Source organism: Drosophila miranda, chromosome XR (genome assembly GCF_003369915.1).
Source record: "Drosophila miranda strain MSH22 chromosome XR, D.miranda_PacBio2.1, whole genome shotgun sequence".
NCBI lineage: Eukaryota > Metazoa > Arthropoda > Insecta > Diptera > Drosophilidae > Drosophila > Drosophila miranda.
The window spans coordinates 31,610,535-31,635,600 of record NC_046674.1 but is presented as its reverse complement, the minus strand read 5'-3'; the positions used below and the strand labels follow the sequence as shown (position 1 = coordinate 31,635,600).

Sequence of the window (25,066 nt, the reverse complement as noted above, 5' to 3'; positions counted from 1 at the left end):
TGTTCGCTGGCCTGGGAAAACAGGAGGTGGCCGTTGAATGGGGTGGATTCTTGATCGAATCCGACTCCTGGATATGGCTTATACAAACAGATATACAATACATACGTTGGGTGCTACATGAGTACCTGGCCTAACCTTCAAAAAAAAAAAGCTTTGGTGGTGGAAAATGGGTTTTCGGTTGGGATTTGGCTCGCTTTAACCCATACCGTGGATTACTGTTTTGTTTCGGACTCAAATTCATCTCTTGTTGACCGATTCCTAAATTGTGTGATCATGGTAAATCCTTTCCAACGTCCAAGGATGCCTCAACCTCACGGTGACAAGACAGCACCAGTAAATTATGCTCCAAAATCATGACGCGGAAATTCCCCTGTGTCAATTCATACGCCCCGAAACTTGTATAGCAGCCCTCGCATATGTACGTTTACACGGATAGGTGGACGGGGGTAGGGTGTGCGTAATGCGTGTGTGCTCCTGTCGCTTTCGCTTTCGCTTTCGCTGTCACTCTTTTCCCTTTGCTACACTGTGGCATGCGATATATTGGATCGGCTGGGTCCCAGTCGCGTGTCGAATAACGGTGGTGCTGCATCTGCTGCTGCTCCTGAGGGTTGGTGTGCGAAAAGCGGACAGTAGCGAGCCGAACTGAAGCTGGAGAGGGAGAGGGAACTGGAGAGGGGTAGAATATCGTCTGATTCATGGACGTTTACTATTTATTTGCTACCTCAAGTTCCTTGCTTTTGTGGCAGTTACGAGTATTTGGTTTGGCTCCATAATGGCTTGGCGTCCACGGCTTGCACGGCTTGCACGGCTTGCACGGCTTGCACGGCTTCCTCCACCACGCAATGGAGAATTTTCCAGCAATAAAATGTACTCTTAATTGCGCCCAAAAGTCAACAATAACAGCAATTCTCGAATGAGAAATGCTGGTCGAAGGCGCATTGATGGCTCCGTTCCGATTCGTTCCATTCCTGGTTCCGTTTTGCTTAATTTAGGCAATTTATTGGAATTTAATGCGCTCCGATGAGGGTCTCCGATTAGGAGGGGAGAGTAAGGAAGGGAAGGAAGGGAAGGAAGGGAAGGGTGGGTAGGATATCAGCCTCGCCAGCAGAAAGACAGGGATAGAGAGAGATGTGTTTGCACATCGTTCCAATCGTTACAAGAAAGCTTTAATTAAAGCTCAAAGCGATCATGTATGGGTGCTGTGTGGGTTGGGGATGGAGAGTGGGGGGCGTGGAGGGAGAGGGTGTGCTAATTAATTTTCTCTGACTGAACACACACACACACAAACACACAGAGAGACGAGTGACTCAAACACTCACTCACTAACAGCACCGTCGAAAGCAAGGACCACTGCATTGCAGTCGAATCAAGGGGCCAAGGCCACGGCCAACAAAAATCCAAGTTCTTGGTCGGAGTCCGAAACTTTATACATACATATGTACTTCTGCAGATGCATCCTAGGAGGGAGGCTCCTACTATACTGTAACTACACTGGGTATAAATTTTGAAAACCCCTTGTAACAGTGCGATATTCCAGGAGTCTGGATACAACTATCGGTTTCTCTAGCTCTTATAGCCTCTGAGATCTAGGCGTCAAACAAGACGGACAGACGGAGGGACGTTACACACATCCATTCCACCACAAATCGAGTGTACCCCCATACTCTTCGGGCAACGGGTACAAAAAGAGTACAAAATACAAATGTATCCACGACTACGCAAATGCCTTACAAACATCTAATACATATCTTCTGGCTCTGGTCACATTTCTGCGGTGCGGGCAGGAGGACACTTGAAAGGTTCCTTGACCTTGCACTTGGCCATGCTCTTCGCCCTTCGCTCTTCATTTCCTTTGCTCCTCTTCCCTTTTGGGTGGTCGTCGAAGGTACGTCCCCACTCTGACAAAGAGCTCATTTAGAGCTCTCATTCATTATTTGCTTGGCAATTATTCAAGGGACATCATACGATCCCCTGGATACCCCGATTTTCTTCGATTCTTGAGTTTCTTGTGGTATATGCATGGATATATGCATATATGTACATATTTATGTACACTCTTATGTACGTACATATGTATGTATGTATGTATTTTCCTTTCCACCCCTCTCCTGAGTATGCGCTGGTAGCGCGGATACTTTACTTAATTAATTAATTAGCATAAATTATGAATTAAAATGCGCTCGTTCAGCGATTCGTATCGGATAGGAGTCAAGGGAGGACTAGGAGCCTGCACTGCAACCACCGCGCGCGCATGATATGCATAATGGTGGTGCCTGATGGCCCGATGGCCGCCTGATGGCCCGATGGCCGCCTGGAGGCCCGGTGGCCACGGTGGTGGATGGTGTTGCATGGAAGTGTCAGCTGTGTCTCGCTCAATCCACCCCTCCCACACCTGGGTGCATTAATCAACTAGGGACGGACTTCCCTTTGTACGGACGTCCCTCGTTGAGGATTCTACCTCTACATGGACCTACCCTTGCACCCTTTCATCCTTGCAGCAGATGGACTCCGTCGCGAAATATATACTTTGTTTGTACTCTTGATCAGCAGGTTCTACTGTACATACATACGTATGACGTATAGATGTACGTATGCTCATACGTACATACGCAGATTGCTTTCAGAGCCGAAAACTATTGTTTCATATAGGTTTTTTTAATTCGTTGTTATACTTTATCTACATATATCCAAATAAACGCTTACACAATTAGCAAAAAAAAAACAGATCAACTTATTATATAATATGCACGATTATATGGAAAATATATGTACTATATTCTGCCGTGCGGTGGGTTCGCACTTCCATTAATTCCAGTAGACGTTTAATGGATTTGCATACCCTTGCAGATCAATTGCGCACTACAGTCGATCCGGAGATTATGTACGATGCAAACTAGTCCTTCATATTCCCATCACTATCATACATCCTATATATGTATGTACATATATATATGTATATGAATATATATACCCGTGTGTAGGGCGTAGGATACATGTCGTAGATCCATGCTCGCAGTCTGGCAAAAAGGATTTCCTGTTTTTGTAAAGAAATCGGATTAATTGATGCTGGGGGAACCCCCGGCTATACACACTTTGAGGCACCCGTCGAGCCTAGCCCGCGACTGAAAGCGATATGGGAGCGTAGTCCCATAAGTGATCCCTTATGGGACCCTAGACGGTACATTTGTATCTCTTGTATGCTCAAATCTCCACCACGTAACGACTGCTGCCTGATGGGCTTATGGAGTAGTAGCTATTCTCTGCAACAGATACAGATTCAGATACAAGATTCAGGGAGGATTGCTTCGGCTCACCTTCGTCGCTGTCGAAGCTGTAAAAGTTTTCATCGTCGCGGGTCATGGATCGTCGACTGCGTCGTGCCTGCTGTCTCTGTTGCTGCTGCTGCTGTTGCTGTTGCTGCTGCTGTTGCTGCTGCTGCTGCTGCTGCTGCTGCTGGGGAGCAGGCAGCGTGAAAGGGGGAGCTCCAGTGGCCGCCGAGCTGCGACGCCTGCTGGGGTAGGGATAGGCCAGGGGCGACCCGTACTCCGATCGGCTGCAGTTGGAGTTTTGGCGATCCAAAGACAGTTCCATGGTCAGGAACTCCTCCTCCTCCTCCTTCTCCCTCCTCCTGTTGCTGTTGCTGTTGTTGTTGTTGTTGTTGTTGTTGTTGCTGGGCTGCGTGGTAACGATCTCTGGTATGACGACTGGTCGATTGGTGGGAGTAATGGGAGATGCTGCCTCCTCCTTCTGTCCATCCTCCTCCTCCTCCGCTGCATCATCCTGATCCTCGTCCCCGTTGAAACTGGCTGAGGTGGCGGTCAGCTCGTACTCCTCGCTGTGGAGCCGTCGTGGACAGAGGCGAGGCCGGCGGCCGCCCTCGAATCGGGAGATCAGCTTGTTCACCTTACCAATGTCGCCGGGGAGCACCTGTTCGTTGTAGGTGAGCCGCAGGGAGCTGGTCTTGACCAGCGGCTTAGCCGGGCGCGTCATGGAGGCACGGCTCCTCTGCGGGAGGGACGAAACCGCTGGGAGCGACGCGGGAACAGTAGGAGAAGCAGCGCGATTGGGAGGAATGGTCATGCTCAGGGGCGGGGGCTTGCTGGTGGGCAGCGGCGGAGGCACTGCATCGTAGATGGGCACTGGCGGCGGAGTAGAGATTCTGCGCTGCGGCGGACGCCGTTGTGGAAGCGGCGGTGGTGGAGGCGAGGCGGACGGGGGACGCTCCAGAGCACGCCTCTCCCTTTCCTCCTCCGCATCCTTCTCCTCCTCCTGCTCTTGCTCCTCCTCCCGCTCCTGGGCCATCAGACTCTCTCTGCTGTTGCCGATCTGTGGGGGGGTCTGCACCCGTATTCTTGTGACCCTGGAGCTGCTGTCGTCCGCCTCCTCGCCGCTCTTATCGCAGCTGCTCCCGGCACTGATCCTCAGAATGGGGGCGTTGCGAAGCGCCTCATCGAAGTCGGCGAACGCGGCCCCCGAGGCCTCGAAGATATCAATGCTCTTAGGCTTGCACAGGGGCCGGGGACCAGGCCAGCATTCAGCCTCTCCCGCCCCTCCCGGCTGCTGCTCCGTCGGTTCGTTGAGCAGCCACTGGGTGGTGATGCCGGTCGGGGTCGGGGTTGGGGTCGGGCTCCGGACAAGGGCCGGCGATGATGCCTTCGAGGTCTTTGTGGCTACGGCGATGATCAGCGTGGACTCGCAGGAGTCGTCGGTGTGCTCCTGGTGAATGAGCACTCGGGGGTAGTCCTCGTCAGGGATCTCCTCCAGCGAATCGCTGCTCCAGGCCGCGAAGGAGCGTCCTCCGTTTGGGCATCCCCCCTTTGCCGCCTCCGCCTGTAGCTCAGCCAGCGTCGCCATATGTCGAGCAGCGTGGGCGGACGCAGTTCCTGGTAGGGGGTGCTCCATCTGTGTCTCTTCCTCTTCGTCTTCATCCCCATCCTCGCTGTCATCCTCCTGCTGCCCAAATGCCTCCGCAGCACAGACATCGTGTCCGCTGTCCTGGCTGCCACGCTCCTCTTCGTCCTCGTCGCTATCGCTGTGATGGTAGGTGGCAGCCAGCTCCTCATCGTCGTCAATAAAGACGGGCTCATGCCCGACAGTGTTCGGCTTCGACTGCCTCCCGACTGTCTCCGAGGGGGAGGAGGCTGCCCCTCCCTGGCGCTGAAAAAACTTGAGCTGATGCATTTTCTCGTTGAGCTTCGTGAGGGTTCGCTCCAGATGGACACCAATGGCCATTCCGGTCGCTGCTCCCACTCCTGCTCCTGCCGCCGCACCTGCTCCCCCTTTGGGGCTCTCCTGCGATTCGGTTGCTGCGGTCTTGAAGCTCTTGCGCCAGCGCTCCTGCAGCTGCTCCGTGGAGGCAAATCGACTGAGGCGGGCTCTCAGATTGCCAGAGGACTTGGCTGGTGGCTCCTTCTCCCTGTCGCTCTCCCTCCCTTGCTGCGGCTCTTCGTCCGAATCGTCGACTGCCTTCTGCTGCTGCTGCTGCTGCTTCTCCTTGAGCTTCGCTGGCCGCTTGATGGACTTGCGCAGCCTCTTGATGTTTTTGCGGATAGCCGACTTCGGTGGGGGGGTTTGAGGTGTGCTCGATGCCTCCTCCCCCGCACCCTTCTCCTCCTTGCTGCGACCTTTCTGGAGACTGTGAAGGGTGTTGGGGAAGCTGGGGAGCTTTTGCAACAGCTGTTTATAGCTGCTGCGACGCGGCGAAGCCTCCCGATCCGGCTGCTCCTCGCGCCCCCTCTGCACCTCCTGCTCTTCCATTTGCAGCGGCGGCTGTCGGACCTTGGCGAATCGCGTGGCTGCAATGCCCGGCTTCCTGCTTCTCGCGGGCAGTGGTGGTGTGCCCTCCATTCCGCTCTCATCTCCACTCTGCTCGGCCACGCTGCGCGGCTTCTGGGGCTTCGTGCGCACCTTCGCCTCTCCGGCCTCTCGGTCGGGACTGTTCTGTCTGGATCTGGCGAGCGTCTTGAATCGAATGTCGTAGTTGTCGGCTATCTCCCGATCCCTGCGCGCCAGTGCCCGCCGCTCCGACCGCAGCTCGGCTTCGTACTGCTCCACGTAGCGGTCCACCTCGATGTCGTCCCGCCTCAGGATCGTCTGCTTGGTGAACAGATGCTTCAGCCGAAGCTCGCTGAGGCTCTTGTAGCCCCTCTGGATGCGCTGCGTCAGAGTCGGGGGCTGGCCTCCACCTTCCACTGGGGCTGACGGAATCTTAACGGGGCTAATGGGTCGCGAGGCACGGTCCCCGACTCCGCTGTCCGGTGCATAATAATCGTCATCCAGACTCCCCGCACTTCGATAGGTGCTTGGCTGTCTGTGTCCTGTTCCTTGGCCAATGCCCATTCCCATTCCCATTCCCATTCCCATGCCCGTGTCCACCTCCTGCTGCTGCTCCTCGTACATCAACGAGCTGATGGTGGAGATCCGCTGGGGTGTGCGGTTGATGAACTGCTGTGACTGTTGTGGCAGCGGCAACGGCAGCGTGCACATTCCTCCGCCGTCGACTCCTTTGACTGCTGCTCCCCCGGCCCCATCCTTGTTACTGTTGCTGCTGTGGTTTCTCCTGGAGCTGCGGAAGTCCTTGCGACCGCGGAGCTTGGGGAGCAATTTCGGGAGCTTCAGTTGCGGCAGCGAGGGCAGCGAAGGCAACGAAGGCAGCTTGGCTGCGGAGGAGAAGAAATAATAATAAAATAAATGAACGTGAACTTTTTTGGAACCAACTCTGGGAACAGATTCTGGGTGCACAAGAAATAATAAATACACCAATTTATTGAATCAGGAATAAACTCCACTTCGATTTTTGCTTGATTCTCCGCGGTGCTTCAATTCTCTTTTGGGCCATCGTTCGCCTCTTACCGCGCCCCTGCCGCCTGCTGGCTTCGCCTGAGTCGGTTCCCCGAATCCAAGAACGAAGTACACAGTCCTTCGCGAGGCGCAGAAAAAACTTACTTTTCGGTCCGCTTAGTCCTGGTAATTTGCTAGTCTTTGATATTATCCATACGAACTGCATTCGAGCTAATCGAACTCCCACGAGATGAACTAGTTCTTTAATAATAATAGTGCTTAATAATAGTCTCCGATATTAGAGGCTGCTGCCTTTAAACTTGAACTATTTCGAAAAAAAAAAACTAAATTGAAAACTATTCAAATATTCTATGGGCTTCCATTAGAAGCAGAACTAGTCGGAACAAGAACTGATCCTAGCTCGAATTTGTGGAAAATGTTGTGGAAAACTAGCACTCACCTCTCAGGCGATCCACATCGAGACGCTGGCAGAGATTACGAAGGTCCATTGACCCACCGCCGATGCCGCGTGCGGTAGTGGAGTGGCACGGATTATGCAGATTCTGTGGATTCCTTTCGGAGCCCAAGTCGGAAGAGGAGTTCCCTTTCAATACCGATTCCGATTGCACTTGCTGCAGCTGGTCGTGATGATGATAGTGATGGAACTGTTGGTGGCTCATAGCACCCTCGCCTGCAACTCCGACCCCACCGAGAACTCCGAAAGCGACAACAACAAAACCGACAGCGACTGCGACAACGATAACGGCGAAAACTGGTAGCGTCCGTTGCAGTTCAGCATTTTAGCCAGTTTGAAGCTCCGGCGGACAGCATTGGCTCTGGCCCCAAAGCCACACACCGGGTTGCACCCGATTTCAATGGGAAATTGCTAATTAAATTAACGCGCGGACTGGCAGACAGCGGACAGACAGCCAGCCAGACAGAGAACCCTTCTCCAGGTCGGTCTTCATTCCCCTGCTCTCCTCCATCCGCCCCATCGGTGCTCGGTAGCCGATGTTCGGTATTCGGTGTTCTATAGTCGGTTTCGGTGTTCGGTATTCGGTTTCGTATTCCCGCTAACTGGCGTGGCCTCTGGCACCATTTCTAATTTCCATTTTCCCTAGACGGTCACCAGTTCGGCCCATGGAAACCAGGTCTATGATGACGCCCCCTCTGGCATTTGGGCATTTGTTATCCATCGACTATTGCTATGGCATTTGTTGCACTTGATTCTACTGCTCAGCCTGGGGAGGGGAGAGGGGGGGCGCTTGGGTTTTCCTTGTGGTGCATATTCGTATTTCCAATGCCTCGCGCAGTTCTCTTAATCACTTCCTCCGTCATCGTACCGTCGTACTGTTATGTTCAAAACCAAGACAAATATCGCTGAAAAGTAATAAATAATCGATCAATCGATTTTGAGCAGTGCGTCGCAATTCGATATCGAATTCTGTCTCTCTCTGTAAAATACGAGATTCCGTTGTCTTCTTTTCGATTTACCGTTTGTCCTTGCCTACTGTCTGTCCGATTGCTGTGCATGTTTTAGTGAGAGAGCGCGTAGAGAGGGACGACTCGCTCAGAGAGGATCAGAAGGGACGAGATGGTGAGAGAACGCGCTCAGCGTGGTCCTCTGCGATATTGCGGTTTTGCGATGCTGAGAGAGAGCAGCGACATACATATGTATACATGTACCTATATATACATACATATATGTATTGTATATATGTTTGTACGCATTGAATTTGAGTATCAGTAATCGTAGTCTCGAGGCTCGTGTTCCTCGACTCAATCGTTCTATTTAACAGCTGATTTGCCAATTCAAAATATGCCAAGAATAAATCCACGTTTCAATGATCCCTCGACTGGAGCCTACCGCCCACCGCCTTAGGAATTGCATGCCGGATGCAAAAAGGGCTGGGTGAATACCAGATTGCGATTCATTCCTTGGACCGAATCACGACTGGTGAGAATCAAGTGGTCCGCTAACTCTCTTTCGGGTCTAATGTCACGCCTGTCACTACTACATACTACATACATACATAGAGATACATAGGTATACGTATATGTAGATATGTGGAAGCTGTTTTGTGTTGTTTTTGTATACCCTTCGTATACTCTTAGTCGTTACGCTGCTGGAGCGGACAACGTTGTATAATTTGATCATAGTTTGAATCATATTGGACAATTGCATTACTCATTATTCATCTCTTTCGGTTCTCTCTTTTCTCTTTTCAGCCACACAGACATGCAAAACTTTTATGGCCTGCCCCATGCCCCACCCACACCTTACTCTCTCGCTCGTACGCGTCGTCTCGTCTCGCCTCGTCTCGTCTCGTTTCGCATTGAAAAGTGTTAAGTTCTGGAAATCATTATCAACATTATAATAATTTTATTTTCAGTGCCACAAAGAGAAAAGATAAAAGCTCGACGTGGATGCAATTTAGTGTGTAAATTGTGCGAGATCTAAGAGCAGAAGCAGAGAAGGAAAAGGAGAAGAAGAAGACACACCACCCGCAACTACAACCACAGCCACAGTCTCTACTCTCCACCACACACTCGCAACACACACGCGAAGAAAGAGAGAGAGAGGGAGCGGCTCGAAAATGCGGCGGCAGTCAACGATGCTGGCCGCGATATTGCTAGCTGCCTTTTTGGGCAGTGCAACGGCAAGAAGTAAGTCCATAGCAACGAAGGGGATGCGGGGGGATGGGGATCTGCACTGAGACCCCTAGTCCCATCTACCCCATGCACATACAGTGGCGGCGAAAAAAATAGCACTGCTAGGTTCAACAGTCTTTGTTGTTTCACAACATGACCACTGTCCAACATTTCTTGCACATAAATGTAATATTAAATGGGTTTACATGTCTCCTCTCCTAACAGTTATTATTTTCTTAGGCAAATTTGCGAAAGATTGTTACAAGAAAGTTACCAAATGAATGTAGTTATGGGTCTTGGAAAGCACTGTAGTGAAGAAAATAGAGAAAGGATCAAAACATTAATTTCAAAAGACAAGTCCTATGCTAAGGTCGGGCAAATTGTCGGTTTAAAATATGTTTCCTACAAGAAACTTGTGGAAGAAAAACCGCATATCTCCATTTCTGGCAAAACTTTTGCTTCGTGAGAGCAAGGACCAATTTAAGAAAATATCTTAACAAATCGTCAAGAACCGGGAAAGTTAGAGATCTTGTTACAAGAACGTAAAATAGGTGCCCGTAGTCCGGAAAGGTATGGTGCAAAGAAAAAATTTAAAAATATGTGGCTAATGCGGAACCAAAGAACCATAAAGATCCTTGGGGTATCCTGCATGGTTCGTGGATTAATATCCCAGGGGAAAGATGCGAAAGTTAGGTGAACTTTAATGCCGAGTTACAACATAACTACAACCTTTAATATTACAACTAATACAACATATTTTACTCAAATTTTTAAAAATTTTCTTTGGCTTTTATAGTTTTTGGATAAAATCCATTGTTTAAACAAAAACCGTCAGTACAGACACATTAGCCCCATGGTGCTATTTTTTTCGCCGCAGCTGTACTTATGTACATACATATGTAATTTTTAGGTTGACAAAACTGGTCGACACTACTTGATCCTGAAATTGGAACTTCTAATGAGATCATTGTAGTTGAAAATATCATAATTATCCGTCTTCATTTTCCACACGACAACAATCAGCACAAATCAAAAGTCAGTAAAAAGAAAAGGGACCTTTTCCCGTGCGTTCATTTGGAAATTAAATTTGACATTCCCTTCGTTCGTGCGCCAACCTCCGATATGAGTAGAATATTGGGCCACAACGCTAAAACACTTTTTTATATAATAGAGAGATATAAATGTATTTCGTTCACATCTCGGAGAGTAGATCGATGCGGAAGCCCCACAGCCCTGCCTGTCCCCCTTGGCTAGCATTCAAAACTAAGCATTCAATAGTTCTCAAGAGCTAAAAATAATATCAAACCTAATTTAAAATTGATGCGACCAATTAGTGGCAAGATCCCAGTGCTCATCAATCTTTCCTCCTGCTCTACCCCCAACTCAGCCAACTCCCCGCCACGGATCATCAAGCAGCCGGCCCCCGGCGAGCTTCTCTTCAAGGTGGCGCAGCAGAATAAGGAGAGCGACAATCCATTTATTATCGAATGCGAGGCCGATGGACAGCCGGAGCCAGAGTAAGTACCCGTACAAATACATCTACTAAAAGATTTGATACAATCTAAAAATAACTAAAATGGGCCAATAAACGAGCGGAGTCGTCGCAAATTCAATGGAATCAGTTCATATATTTTCGGTATACATTTATTGGTACATTTATGTAGTACTATCCCCTATCCCCTATCCCCTTTCCCCGACACCCGATTCACCCGATTCCCCCGATTCACGTAAATCAAATTTAAGCAGTCTTCTGACCGAAATATGTATTCCCCCTTCAGATCTGAATAAAAAACATTTTCGTTTTTTGTTTGTTTACTTTCCGGCCGTGTTTCTTACGAAATATTTTCGTCGTCACAAAGTATTTAGAATTTATTATAGAACCGAGGAAGCAGCATTTGGCTCAGAATTTGATACAGCTTGTCCTAAAAGAATAAGGAATTGTTGAGCGAAGCCAAATGAAATGAAATCGAGCGGGAACGTTGTGAGTTGCTGCTGCGACCGCAACTCTACATTTATACCCGATACTTAGTCAGCATGGCTCTCCTCCGCCAAACTGCGCTAACATTGAACGACACGACAAAGGGTGCGTGCGCGAGAGACAGATAATCAGTCAGAACGTGTCGGGGGGCGCAGCATAGCCACTGAAAATTGATTTGTATAATTACATATATGTAAATATTGCATATGTACCTTAACAATCGCAGGCTCTGATGCTCGTATGAATGAAGCTATAAAGGAAGGTATGAAAAGAATTCAGGGGTATAACAAATGATAATGTATGGTGATGTATGTACATTCGAGTATGTAACAGCCAGATGGGATCATTTCCAACCCCATTAAGAATTCTTGATCATTATGATATGATTACGATGATCATTATGATTGATATACCTAGTATGTATCTCTTTCTCTCTCTTTCCCAGAGTGGTCTAGCACCATGTAGGGGTGATCTCTCCTCCCGAAGGGTAAACTCTTTGTGTTCTATAACCTTAAACTGTGCATACGCTTCAACCTTTGAGGTGTATCTACAATTCGATGAACTAACCAATATTTAGATCCCACAAAATGCTGTACATATATACATATGTATGTATGTAAATTTTCGGTCAGCTTTTGTGCTGGAAAGGAAGCTATGCCGAAACCCAATCTGGCGTCGTGAGTAATGTCTGAGCCATGTTTATGCGGCCAATTTGAACCTGTTTCCTAAACTCAAATAAAACACGTTTCGACGCCGCCGCGTTACGATTAGTTTCGTTTCGTTTCGTTTCTTTCTGATTTGTTGTACTTTTTGTACTTTTTTACTTTGACTTTGAGTTTTGGCCGTGCACTTGGGTCCATTCATTGCATTGAGTCATCTCCATCTACATCACCGTTTGAAATGCGGAATTCAAAGTTATTCGTACATACATATGTGCACACATATTCTGGACATCAAGTGATGACCTCATTGTCAAAATAAAATGAAAGAATGACTAAATGTGGATGTGGCGAGAAGATGTGGCGTCGGGGCAAAAGAAAAGCGGCGTGACGAGCCATGAAAATATTTATAAAGCGTCTCTGAAATGTTTACGAGGGAAAATGTGAAAACATGGGACGGTTTTCCCATCGGAGCTGCTTCTATGAGACTCGCTTTAAGCTGTACTGAAGGCGAACTAAATACCCCCACATTTCGGAGATTTAGAGTATTGTTTTAAACATAAGCATGTACCCTATGTACATACATTATGTCAAAGTAAACCTCACTTCGGAACTGAGAGAGACTAGCAGATAAACAGACAAAGCTCAATCGATCTGTCGCGTCATACTGCTCAAAGGACTTTACTGACTCGGATCGGCTAAGCTGCCGAAGAAGAAATCAAATAGAGTTAGCGAAGAAAGGAGTAGTCTTGACATATTTATTCGAATACTCAATGTCGAATATTTCCCTCCAGCTCTCTGTCGAGGAAGTGTCATACAGGCAGAAAGAGGCTGAGAGTAGTGTCAGACGAAGCGCCTCGGCATCGTCAGCAGCAGCAGCAGCAGCAGCAGCAACAGATGGCCAAATGCCAGGCCAGACAGGCGCTGCTACCGTCACCAGCAGCGACGCAGGCACAGAAGTTGGCAATGTGTGAGGTGTAGAAGAAAGCAGAGGAAAACGCAGCAGCAGCAGCAGCAGCAGCAGAACCAGAACATGATAACGGGGAAACATGAGAAAATGCTGTTGTTTATTTTTACACCACCATCCATACATACATATGTATGTATGTATGTACATATGTATGTAGGTCTGAAATGGGTTAATAGTGGGAAATGTGTGCGCTTTTCCCGCGTACACTCCGCTCTCTTCGGATGGAAGGCAGCAAGTGGTTAATTTAGCTGGACAAGAGTACTCTCTTACGGGAACGGAAGAACGAGCACATGTGCGCTGGGACGGACACACAGGTAAGGTAGTGGTAGACTGAGGTATAGAGAGGATCAGGAGCAGGGGTGCGGTTGCGGGTGCGGGTAGGGGGGCAACCACTATGAAACCTGTTTGACTGGATGGTCAAACACGCTGAGAATATTAACGAAGCAAGAAAAATAAACAGATCTACACCTAAAATGAGCCAAGCCCCGAGCATTACGTAATACCATCTAGAGTTTTGGTATTTTACCGAAAATTAAGCAGTCACAGCTACACGTTTTAATCCAAGGATTTCGATTGCAATCTGCCAACATACATACATACATACATGCATAAAAGCATACAATCTCTCTATACATTTAGCAATATTTGTAATAGGCATTTCACTCAAAAAAAAAAAACAAGCGGGAACGTTGTGAGTCGTGATCCCAAGAGTCTGAATACAAAATATGGTTGCTCCAGCTCTTATAGTCTCTGAGATTTAGGCGCTCATCGGGACGGACAGACAGACGTGGATCAATCGACTCGGCAATTGAGGCTGATCAAGAATATATACACTTTATGTGGTCGGAAACGCTTCCTTCTGGGCGTTACATCCATTTTCACCACAAACCTAATACACCCCAATACTGCCTTTGAGTATCGGGTAAAAAAAAAAACTCCAAATATCTTCCGCCGAAGAGAGCAGAGCAGACGGTAAGGCAGGTAATGTGGTAACAGTGGGGCTTACATAAGCAGTGCTCCGTCAAAGTCGCGCTTAGTTCTCTTCTCTCCCTCTCTGTTCTCCGCTCAAAAGCTTTTCAAGCACATCGCTCTCTCTTTCTCTCTCTCCTCTTATGTACGAGTATGTATACGGTATACGCCTCTGTGGTTCAGCGTGACATACTTTTATTGTTGTCGTTGGCTGCCTTTTCCCACCTCTGCTGCAACGCTGCCACTGCCTCTGCCGCTGCCACTGCCACTGCCGCTGCCACTGCTACTGCAAATGTACAAAGCAATGCGTGCAGAGTTATTTTTAACTTTCAACCCAAAGCAACAACACAATCATGAGAATGATGATGATATTTAGCTCTTTTTACGTTACTTTTTTTTAGCGCACCGATACTAATGATGTTATTTGTTCTCTATCTCTCTCTCTATCTCTTTATTTCTCTCTCGTAGTAGTTGAAGTAGTAGTAGTAGTAGTTCCGTAGGGTGCTGCAGTGTGAGTCGTTCAGATTTTCATCTGCGGGTGGACGTGGACGTGGCTGTAACCCTAAATGAGTATCATTTGCATCCAAGAAGTATGGATCGTAGGGGATTAAATCAGTAGAAAACACTAAGAAACTAAGTTCTGCCACTGCTGCCTCACACGCACAAACGCAGATAAACACCTACTGATGTATCGTAGAATGATTAATGCGAATGGGTGTTGCCTGATTCGAAAACACTCACTTTCTGTCTCTCCTGCAGTTTTAAGAATTTCGGCGTTTCTCGCGGGGGCATCGTTGCGTATTACTTTCCCTCTTTCAAGTGGAACCAGTTCAACGGTTCCAATCAAAGACTGGATGTTCAATCGAACTGGTTCAAAACTCAGTGTAAGCGCAACATCTTTCTCATATACTACATGCATACATACATATGTAGCTATCCAACCCCCAATAGCGCAAGTTATCTGCCTTTTAATACCCGGTACTCGAAGAGTATACGGGTATATTCGATTTTTGGAGGAAGCCGATGTGTGTAACACATAGAAGGAATTGTTGAAATTACCATATCTACCAGACTGCAGAATCTGAATAAGATGGGATCATTATTGTAGCCAGAAGAAATAAATTGAGTTGCATTCATTCTCTGACTCTCTCTCACACTCTTCGTTGTGCACACTGACTCGCCCTCTGACGAGAGAAAAACGGCTGATATTGGTACTAAAATAGAAAAAAGAGATATGTAAATAATATATATATATATATTTATAATCTGATATGTACAAATCTCCCAAACGGTTCGAACGATTTTTATGATTTTTTTTGTACAAAATCGAACCGTGTTTTACGAACAGCGATACCAAACGACATATGAAATATATATTGTATAAATTTCATACATCATAAGGTCACATAATATACTGACTGAGTACCGGTTATAAAGTAGAGCCGCGGCCTTTACCGCAGCTCACAACGTTCCCTCCCCGTTTTTCGCTGTTGCTGTGTCTTCACTTCTGTCTGCCTCTTCGGGTGCCCTTGACTGGGCATGAGAGCACGTTTTCATGGCTTTCGTTTTTTATAGGCTTTGCATTTGTTTGTATGTCTGTCTGTCTGTCTGTTTCTACGACTGATGTAGTATGAAGTTGTTTGTTAGTTGCGATTGAACTTTTAAGAAACTAGTTTTTCCTTTACCCTGTCTCTTCCTATCTCTATTTCTGCGGTGTGTGTGTGGAAGACCTACAACTTTTTATATAATTTTTAAAGTATGGAATTTCTTTTGTTTTAAACTTTGAGAAATTATGAAAACTCCCACAGTGGACAAAATTTGGTAGTTCTGCAATCATGTGTGCCCAATTTTACATATGTACATACATATACATATGTAGATACATATATGTACATCAGTATGTTTGCATGGGGGGGGGGAATAATGTCACAGAAAATCTTTGGGCTGATGTTAAACGAGATATTTCTAATGCGAGTCCAAAGAGCAATAAAGATCTTTGGGCAACGGATCGTAGGGGGGGATACCCCTTTAATGCCGAGACGTTGAGCTGCTGCTGTTGCTGCCAATGGTTTTGCAACGAAATATTAACCTTTAGACACAAATAAAGTAACATTTGAAAAACGTTTTTGTATTTTGGAAATAAATGCTATTTTGGCGCTTTAATTGAGTAAATTCCTTTCTTTTCAAATATTTTCTTCATGTACAGACTATGTACATATGTTGGTACGCTCATATGTATGCATGTATATTGAGTATACTAAGCCCAATATGAGAGAGCGGGCTCCACCATTCCATACCAAAACTGATTAATTTCATTTGAATCGACCAATTCATGCTCCCGCCTACATACGCATACGACTGAAAGCAGACAATGCCTGTGTGTCTCCATACGCACTCCGCACTACATCAAACCACGAAGCGAATACATATACATATATCATACATATACATACATATGTATAAATACATACATATCTACATACATACTCGTGCTGAGAGAGTAGCCCAACGAATGGCGCTGGGGGGTATCTTATTGATTTTTACACCACATTAGTCCGAGTCCTTTTAAACTAAGGCTGCTGCTGTCCTTGAATTTTATTTTCTCTACTCTCAAAGAGAGTGTCCCTCTTTCCCCCACTTACCGCCATTCAACGATTCCGACTCATCGCTTCGCTGGCCTCCCCTTCGTTACCAGAAGAAGCGATAGGCAGCTAAATTCAATTCGAGAGTAGTCTGTGATTAAAACCTCTGCACCTGCAAAAGGGCGCTTTGCTGCACAGGAGACACCCGTCTCCGGAAAGCACTCTGCTTCCGCTCCACCCAAAAACTTGGAACCCCCACAAAGCGACATGATTCATGCGTATCAATCAAACTTTGGGCAAACTGCAGAGGCAATAGTGAGGGGGGGGGGGTCTGTTGACGTTGTCTCAGTTTTGCCATTTTGTCATTAGTTGGGCTTCCGTCTGTGTCCCTATGCCCGTCTCTCTCTCTCTCTCTCTCTCTCTCTCTCTCTCTCTCTCTGCTTGTTTCCGTTATTGCGCATATGATTCGCTTTTAGATAGGAAAAGGGGAAGAAGGCAAGAAGGGAGGACACTGTCTTTTCACTGGCATATTTAATTCGGCTAAATTGGAGAAAATCGATGAAGTGCGCCAGCAAATTGATCTGTTGGCCGTAAGGCTGAAAGGATACGAGCCTAGATATGATCTGGCTGTACGATACAAAAAGCAGAAGTGCTTTTTGAGGTTGGGGTATGAAATTTCACAACTTATATTAAGTATTGAGCGCTAATTTTCCAAGTTATTAAATACTAATATATTTTGTTATTTTTTTTTTTACTTAATCCCTGCGGATCCGTGCTAAAAATGTTTAAAAAATATACCATTTGCCAAGGTGGGCCAATCTTCTGCGTTTTTTTTTTTTTTTTATATTGTTTGAAATGTTATAGATAGTTTGGGGAAAAATATTTGTCAAGAATCATCAAAGTTAATGAAATTATATGTCAGTCCATTGGGTAAATTTGTTAACTTTCAATAAATTTAGAAAATAATATCCGGACAGAAGTCCATCTGTATGTATCTTTCAGATTAGTGTTAATTCAATCAGGTTATTATTGGGGGAACTCGGTATGATTGTTGAGATACCTCTGATATTTATACATATGTACGGGTACATATACGTACTCGTACAATTATCCTGAACATATCATACGGATAGCGAACTTAAATCATGAAAATTTGTGTTCTCTTCACCACCGGCACAAAATCAATTCCTCTCACGAAATCCCCAATCATAAAAATGCCCGAATCAGATAACCACGTGAAGATCCGCCTTAATACTCGTCCCAGATACTAAGATACTGCGTATTCCAGAAAAAAAAGTTCAGCTGAAGAATCTGGCCGAACTGAACGGTAGGGCAGAGGCTTACTCTCTGAATTTCATAAAGGTTCTCACGTTGCGCACTGCATTCGTGATAGCGGGCTACTTCCAGTCCCACGTCCCACGTCCCACGTCCCCTCTGTCTCTCCCGTTCTCTCGTGTGTTCTTTTGCCGCTCGATGTCATCGCTGGCGACATCTAACGAATGCCTACGAGTGCGTGTGTGTTTGTGTGTGACGCAGTGCGCTCTTTAACCCTTTTATGGGTTGGTGGGGCACATTACGCAGATGATAATTTAACGAGCCAAGACGGGTTTTCATTCTTTACCCCTCTTCAAACTGTTCTTTGTACATAATTCGTGGCTTTAATTACTACGTTTTGTATGCTTAGAATAGGAATATGTTTCGGAAGGGACTCTACCCTCCCCACCACCCATCCCATCCCAGCTACCAGTATGGAATGTGTCTGTGCCATAACCAAAAATGTACGTACATATAACATATCTTGGCATTTCCGGTGCAGGTACAGCTACATATACAGCTACGGGGACAGGTGTGCGCATTTTGCCCACAGGTGTCTGTACGTATCCGCACACAGCCGCACAGCCATTCCTCTCCGGCTCGAACAATACTTCCCTGTCTGCCGCCGTCTGTCAGTCTGTCTATTTCCCCTCTTTCCAGAGCTTACGCGAAAATGGCCATCGATTTGTGTGCGAGTGGGGGACGTTCTCTGTGGGGTGCGTTGAGGTAACGAGGGAAATTTGGGAAGAAGAGGCGGCCTCCAGAACGTCCTCAAATCATATTTGATTCCAAATACCAATTTGGCTTTTAAATGCTCAACTTTGAGAGAACACTCTGGACACACATAATATTTGAAAGCAAACCTAAAATGCCGTAATCTAAGCAATCTAGAATTGCGAACGAGACTGGAGCTTATCCGTGCTGGCGCCTCTTGGGTGTACGAGTGTGTATCTGTGTGCACTTCCTGTCCCAAATCTCTGGACTGGCGCTTACTCTCTCCCTGAGCCACTGCCTCCAGCCATCCTTCTGCCGAGCAAAAATCACACTCCCCAATATCATCTTTTATGGTTCGTGAAACCAAAAACCAAAAACGACTTTTTAAACATGTACAGCACACACAGACAATATTTGCATGTCGTTAGACTTCTGTGCACTCACCCACCCCTCTCCCTTCCCTTGGGCTCTTGTGGCTCCCGTTGCAGCATTACAAAAAATTCAAAGCTGCAGCCCATTCATTCATTCATTCATTCATTCATTCGATTCATTCGTGGCACCAGCCTCCCATGCATGGGAATGCCGGTGCTGCAACCCTTCAGCAAGCGGCTGGATGCGAGCTTCTCTGCTCTGTGCTCTGTCCTCTGTGCTCTCCCTCTCCTTTTGGGCGCCTCCTCTAGTAGGCGTCTGTTTGGGTCCCGGCCTTTGTGTCAGATGTTAAGTACGGAGTTTTTATGCTCCCCCTTTTCTGGCTTCTACTTCTGCCACTCCAGTTCCAGTTCCAGTTCCATCTTCTTCTCCTTCTTCCTTGTAGTCCCATTTGATTCAGTCAGTCGGTGGAGCTATGCCTGGCTGGATGAGTCATCGCCCGCAATTCCCATCCCAGCCCATCCTCCATAGGACTCTTCCACACCCACTCTGGGGGATTGCGTTGCGTCTCTTCCTCGTAAGCCTCGTGGCACGTGGCACGTGCCAGCTCTCCTGCTCTTCTTCTCTCCTGTTTGTTTTAGCTAAAAGCGTTTGTTGCTCCCGTCTAATCCTTTGCCGCCTAGTGGCGATTCAATGGCAACAGCATTTCTATATATGTATACATTTTCATGCATACGAACGAGTACCTATGTATGCATATGTATGCATCTACGGGGTTATACATCTAAAAGGTTGAAAAAGAAAAAAGTTGTGGTTATTTCATAAGTCAGCTTTCGTTCAACTTTCGTATTATACATATACATACATACATATATGTATATACTGACATGCATACGTATGTATTTGTGCATAAATGTACAGTAAAATGTACAGTAAGTAGATGTAAATACGTACCATCCATCATTTAGATCATTTTTGTTACGAGTACTTTACGTGCATGTACTCACATACATATGTATGTATGTATGTTTGTGTGCGTGCATGTATGTATGTATGCAAATATTCCCTTAATCAGCGGGGGAGTTGGGGAAGGATCGGGAGTACTCCGAAGCGTCCGCTCGATACGGTTGAGGTGTGAGCTCTTTTCGGAAGCATTTCCAGCAATTATTAAATAATTCATATTTTATATAAATATTCATCACTCCTTACCCCCACCCCACGGTTGCCAAGCCGTTAATGTGCTGTAATTGCAGTTGAAGTCGTATTTCCATTCAAACTGACATTTGACATCCATTTAATGATGTTAACCGGAGTGGCAGTGCGGTCTCTGGAAAGGAAAAGGGAACGGGGATGGGAACGGGCACCACTTGCACTTGTGCAACCCGCACGGAGTGCGCACACAGTCGGAGACGAAATTTCGACGAGCAGTTTGCTCCCGATCTTCTCTTTCAGCTAATTCCAGTCTATCTGTAACTTGATTGCTTGTGTGTGCCCCATCCCATCGCGTCGATGCCCCGATGCTGCGCCTCTGTCTATTGTATTTTGACTTTGTTTTCGACATTCACCTCACAATGTGGCTGAGTGGCATAGTGGCATAGTGGCAGTGGCAGAGACAGAAGGAGCGCCAGAGGGCAATGCAAAGTCAATTGGCAGATAGTCTTTTTTGGAGTCGCAGCTAGCAGCTTATTACTTTTTACTTTTCTTTTAATATTAGCTATAATACATTTGCATTCAATGATAATACAACTAATGGTCGAATGGGGTGCTGAATACCGAATACCGAATACCGAATACCGACTACCGAGACCTTAGACGATTTATCTATTTATCTGCCGTCTACATTTTATAATATATTAGCATCGGGTGGACATTTCCCCTCGATGGTCCCTTCGTCCCTTGGTCTCTCGACTACACACAGACAACATGTACGTGCATACATATCTACTCCCTTGGCTTTTTCCATGGAAACTAATCCATCAACTGTTGCCATGCCCAAGCCCAAGCCAAAGCCCAAGCCCAAGCCCCCGGGTTGCTACCATCTGGGCTCCGTCTCCGCCTATGGCTCCGATGCACAGTGGTTGCGCCCTTAGGCCGAAAATCGCAAAAACAATCAACAAATATTTTCGCAAAAGTAGCCCTCTAGTGTCCAAACTTCTTAATGCCCAGCCGGGTTTTTCCGAAATGCTGAAAATAAAGTCCAAATAGCAAAAAGCTAGCTACAAAAAACTGACTTATATACTAAAAAGTGTACGTTATTGAAGACAGGTTGCAGTGGCCACAAACTTCGGTTGATAAAAACGTCTCAGTTGAAGCGAAGCCAACGGGGATAACCGCTGTGGAAAAGGGCTTGAAGCAAAAAGTCCATGAAAGCCGTTTTGAGCTTGGGCTGCCCCCACTCTATACTTCACCCTTATATTCGGCCTTCATATTTATATATTATTTGCAAAGAATTGCCGAATTCGTACTCCCTTCTTCACAGAAAAACCCAAATTCAAACGGACTTCGGTGCGAAAATGGGCCTTTGAGTAGAGGAACCAAGAAGTGCAGGAAGTGCGGCAAGTGCATTTGACAACATCGCGAAATCGACTGCTGAGATTAGGTGATCAGGTGTTCTGTTCAACAGTGCTGCAATGCATGTCATCTGGGTATACAATTCATGTGGACAAATGTGGAAAGTATGCACTTGACGCCGCCAAGGAACTAATGGACTTATATCCTGGGCGTTGTATAATTCATCCGATAGGAGAGTTAAGTATCGAAATATGGATAATAATATTTAAAATGCTTAGAAGGCAGCACAAATGTCTGCAAATACAGATTCAATAAATAGATTGCTCCCAAGCTCGGATCTCTTTATTAAGGCGAAAAGTCGACAATACCAAGATTAGTACTATTCAAATCCATAATTGTTTTTAATCATTTTTAATCATCAAAAAGTGTATTCATGATACGGAGACCACTGTGCGATGGCTGCTCTGCTCTGCTCTGCTCTGCTCTGCTCTGCTCTGCTCTGCTCTGTTCTGCTCCTTTGTGGGGCTCCATCGAACTATAAAAACTTTGTTTGCATGCTCTGCGGCCATTAATGAGGAGTGTGCTCTGTTTTCTGTTTTCTGCTTTGGTCGTGCCATTCCATGTCCTATTTTCCCGTTCCGTTCGTTGTGTGTGCGTAGTGTGTGGATACTACCTTGGAGACGACGCTTCCGGGACACCGACCGGGGTCTGACCCGTCCCTTCATCCTGGTGTCGGTGTCCGTTTCGTTTCATTGTAGAGCTTATTTTTTCGGTGTCATTGCACGTTTGAACATGCACGAAAATGTCAACACGAGACCGAATGAGGATGACGCGGACGCTTTCTTATTCCCTCCCATCCCATCCCATCCAATCCAATCCCCCCCTTCCGTTTCTGTTTCACTCTTGGAAACAGTAGCCGAAAAAAGCTTTTTGCTGTTCCTCGAGCCCCCCTCCACTTCACCCAAGAGTCAGCCCGGAAATCTCGGGGGTGGGGGTGGTATTAGCCGAAGGGCCAACCCTTGTACTGGCTTGTAAATGCTCCCGTGCCCTTTCCCCCCCCACAGCCCACAGCCCACAGCCGACAGCCGTTGGCAGGGGCGTGGTAGGGGCCATTTTATGTTTTGACATTTGACTGTCGACAGACCCCAGAAATAGTTCCACAAAACGGTTCTGAAAATCTACAAATAGGGGGGCTAAAGTGGTCCCAAAAGCTTGAAAGATCTATGGATCGACGGACGAATGGACCAGTCTACGTGGATCTCGGACCAGCCTGTTGCTCAGGGAAAGGACAGAATGAAATCGTGTAGGCCACTACCAGCCACTACGCCTACACCTCTCCTTTTGTCCACCTAGTAGCTTTTGTCCCCCTGCTTCCCTCCTGGCTAAATGCGGTTATGGCTTTTCTTTTCTTTTCTTTGCTTTTCTTTCATGTACGTATGTATTGCACTTCAAACGCTGCCACAAGCACTCGCACACACTGGCATGTGCGCTGTATACATGTGTACGTGTGGATACATACATGCATACCACCTATAACTGGGTTAGGGCAGACGCCGCCGCGTGGGCGTGGGCGTGGCCGCGGCCGCGGAGCGGGGCAACGCGCAAAAAAGTATGCTATGGCATTTTGTTGCTTTCCAACCCCAAAAACACAGCGGGAACCAGCTCCAGCCAGACCCCTTAGAGACGCCTCCTTCCTAATATGCAAAGTACTCTCTGATGATTCATCAGGCTTGTTCTGGCACTTCTTGGCGCATACACTCTTACAGAATGTGTGTACACACGGTTTCCATATGCATTTATTACCATATACCCGGTACACAAGGAGTGGCATAAGAGGGGTATATTAGGTATATTAGGTTCGTGGAGTCCGTCTCCAGCCCCGACAAGCATATTCTTGATCTGCTGATAGAGATACGAACCAAACACGCAGGATCGTGGAGAATGATTGGATCAGATTAGATCATTATTACAGCCCTGGCTGGCTTCTCTGATACTCGATGGCTCTCCATCTCTTCCTCGTCAGGTGGCGCCCCCCGGCGGAGTGAGCTAGGGGGCAGCTATATACTGAAAGCCACACATCTGTTTTCAGAGATTTCTTTTGGGTGCGATCGTGCCGAAGTACGGCTGATAGATCCTGTCAGCGGTATGTCTGCATAGTGCATCAGATCTGCACAATTACAGCTAGTCAACTTTCGATTGAGGAAAGGCCACAAGGCCGGACCGGACAGGGTAAACAGGACCGCAACACGAAAGAAATACTTGTGGATGTGTCGAAAGAAATTTAAAGAGGAAACGTTCGACGTGCAAAAAAGAGGGTTCGAAGGGAAGGACAGGGAGATAAGATTTGATACGGTACAGGAAGAGGGGTGAAGGGTGAAGGGTGAGGGGTGAGGGGCGAGGACCGAAGAACGAGGAACCAGGAACGAGGGTGCGGAGCAGCTGTTGTCTGGAGTAACTGTTTCAAGTGACCGCTTGACTGCCTTCGATGGTGTCTGCCGAAGGGAGGGCAGACCTCTCTGCCTCCTCGACTGCCAGCCTGCTACTTAGCCAGAAATTTATTGACTTGCCCAAGCAGCAGAGCTGCTGCTGGTCAAGAGTTGGGGTTGGCCAACAACTCAGCAGTGACTGTATGGTGGGCAGGGCAGGGCAGGCCAGGCCAGGCGATGACCTAATGTGTCATTCGAAACATGTTGTCCGGTCCTGGGTAAATGCACGTGGACGACCAGGCCGATAAGCACGCTCAAAAACTAGTTCGCCAGGATGCACGTAAATGTGCGTGAATGGACGGACGGATGAATGGATGGATGGCTGGATGGATGGATGGATGGTGGCCGTTCAACAAACTCTTGTGCCAGTCTTTCCATTTCTATAGCTGCCCTCCTACTTGCCCCCCACTGCAGCACTCCACCAGCCCTCCAGCAGTGCACAGTCGCTCAGTCGCTCAGTTCCCTTGGTAGTTCCAACTTACAACTACACTTAAAAACAATTCAAATGATTGACCTATGGCGTGACCTGTAGCCAAGAGTGAGCCCGAACCCGAACCCGAAAAGATCCAACCAAAGGAGGGGATGGAGGAGTGGGCACTGGGGAGCATAGCTCAAGTCTGAAAATGATGAAAAATTGAAAGAAAGAACAAAAAGAGAAAAGCTTGTTCCAATGCCTAACAAGCTCAAGCAGCAGTCCGCTGATACTTATAATTGACTGCGGCTTTCGAGTGTTGCACACATATATTTCTTTGTGTGTATGTAAATATGCACAACATATACTTACATATGTATGTATGGATATGTATCTGTACAAAAGTCGGGCATAGCCATAGCTACCCCAGAGAGAACTTGAGCTGGCGCTCTTCTGGCGTCGACTTCCTTTTGCCGCTTAATTTCAATTACTCGCGACTCGAGCAATGAGATGGAAACAAAAGCAGCAGACTGCCAGAAACTGCCACATTCCCTATCCCCCCGGTCTCTCCCCCAGGCCCGACACTTACTGGAATCGACATTTTTCGCAATTGGAAATGAAGCAAGTTAAGTCGTCATAATTTGTGCATAAAATGTCTTAATTTTCTTCA

The 25,066-nt window shown here is 47.0% G+C and overlaps 2 protein-coding genes across 5 annotated transcripts in view; one reads left to right on the top strand and one right to left on the bottom strand.

Annotated features, from left to right (window-relative positions):
• The window catches only part of LOC108151874 (neuroglian), a 44,294-nt gene that overhangs the window by 8,958 nt on the left and 10,270 nt on the right, over nucleotides 1-25,066 (top strand). For 2 of the 3 annotated variants that reach the window (XR_001774766.2, XM_017280769.2), the window contains exons 1-2: nucleotides 9,378-9,447; nucleotides 10,820-10,949. Coding sequence is in view for 2 of the 3 variants with exons in the window: in XM_017280769.2 (XP_017136258.1) it covers nucleotides 9,378-9,447; nucleotides 10,820-10,949 (200 nt within the window). In the remaining variant the exon portion in view is untranslated. Of the gene's footprint in view, nucleotides 1-9,173; nucleotides 9,448-10,819; nucleotides 10,950-25,066 lie in introns of those variants that run through there. The other variant, XM_017280768.2, reaches the window with a different exon arrangement.
• LOC108151875 (actin cytoskeleton-regulatory complex protein pan1) lies at nucleotides 2,635-7,641 on the bottom strand. 2 transcript variants are annotated; one of them, XM_017280771.2, is made up of 4 exons: nucleotides 7,241-7,641; nucleotides 3,315-6,659; nucleotides 3,093-3,253; nucleotides 2,635-3,034 (listed from the first exon to the last, which is right to left on the bottom strand). In XM_017280771.2, the coding sequence occupies exons 1-3, from the start codon at nucleotides 7,458-7,460 to the stop codon at nucleotides 3,240-3,242; spliced, it is 3,579 nt and encodes a 1,192-aa protein (XP_017136260.1). In that variant the 5' UTR covers nucleotides 7,461-7,641; the 3' UTR covers nucleotides 2,635-3,034; nucleotides 3,093-3,239. The 2 variants fall into 2 exon arrangements, with proteins under 2 accessions (XP_017136260.1, XP_017136259.1); XM_017280770.2 differs by having other exon boundaries at nucleotides 3,093-3,260; nucleotides 7,241-7,640.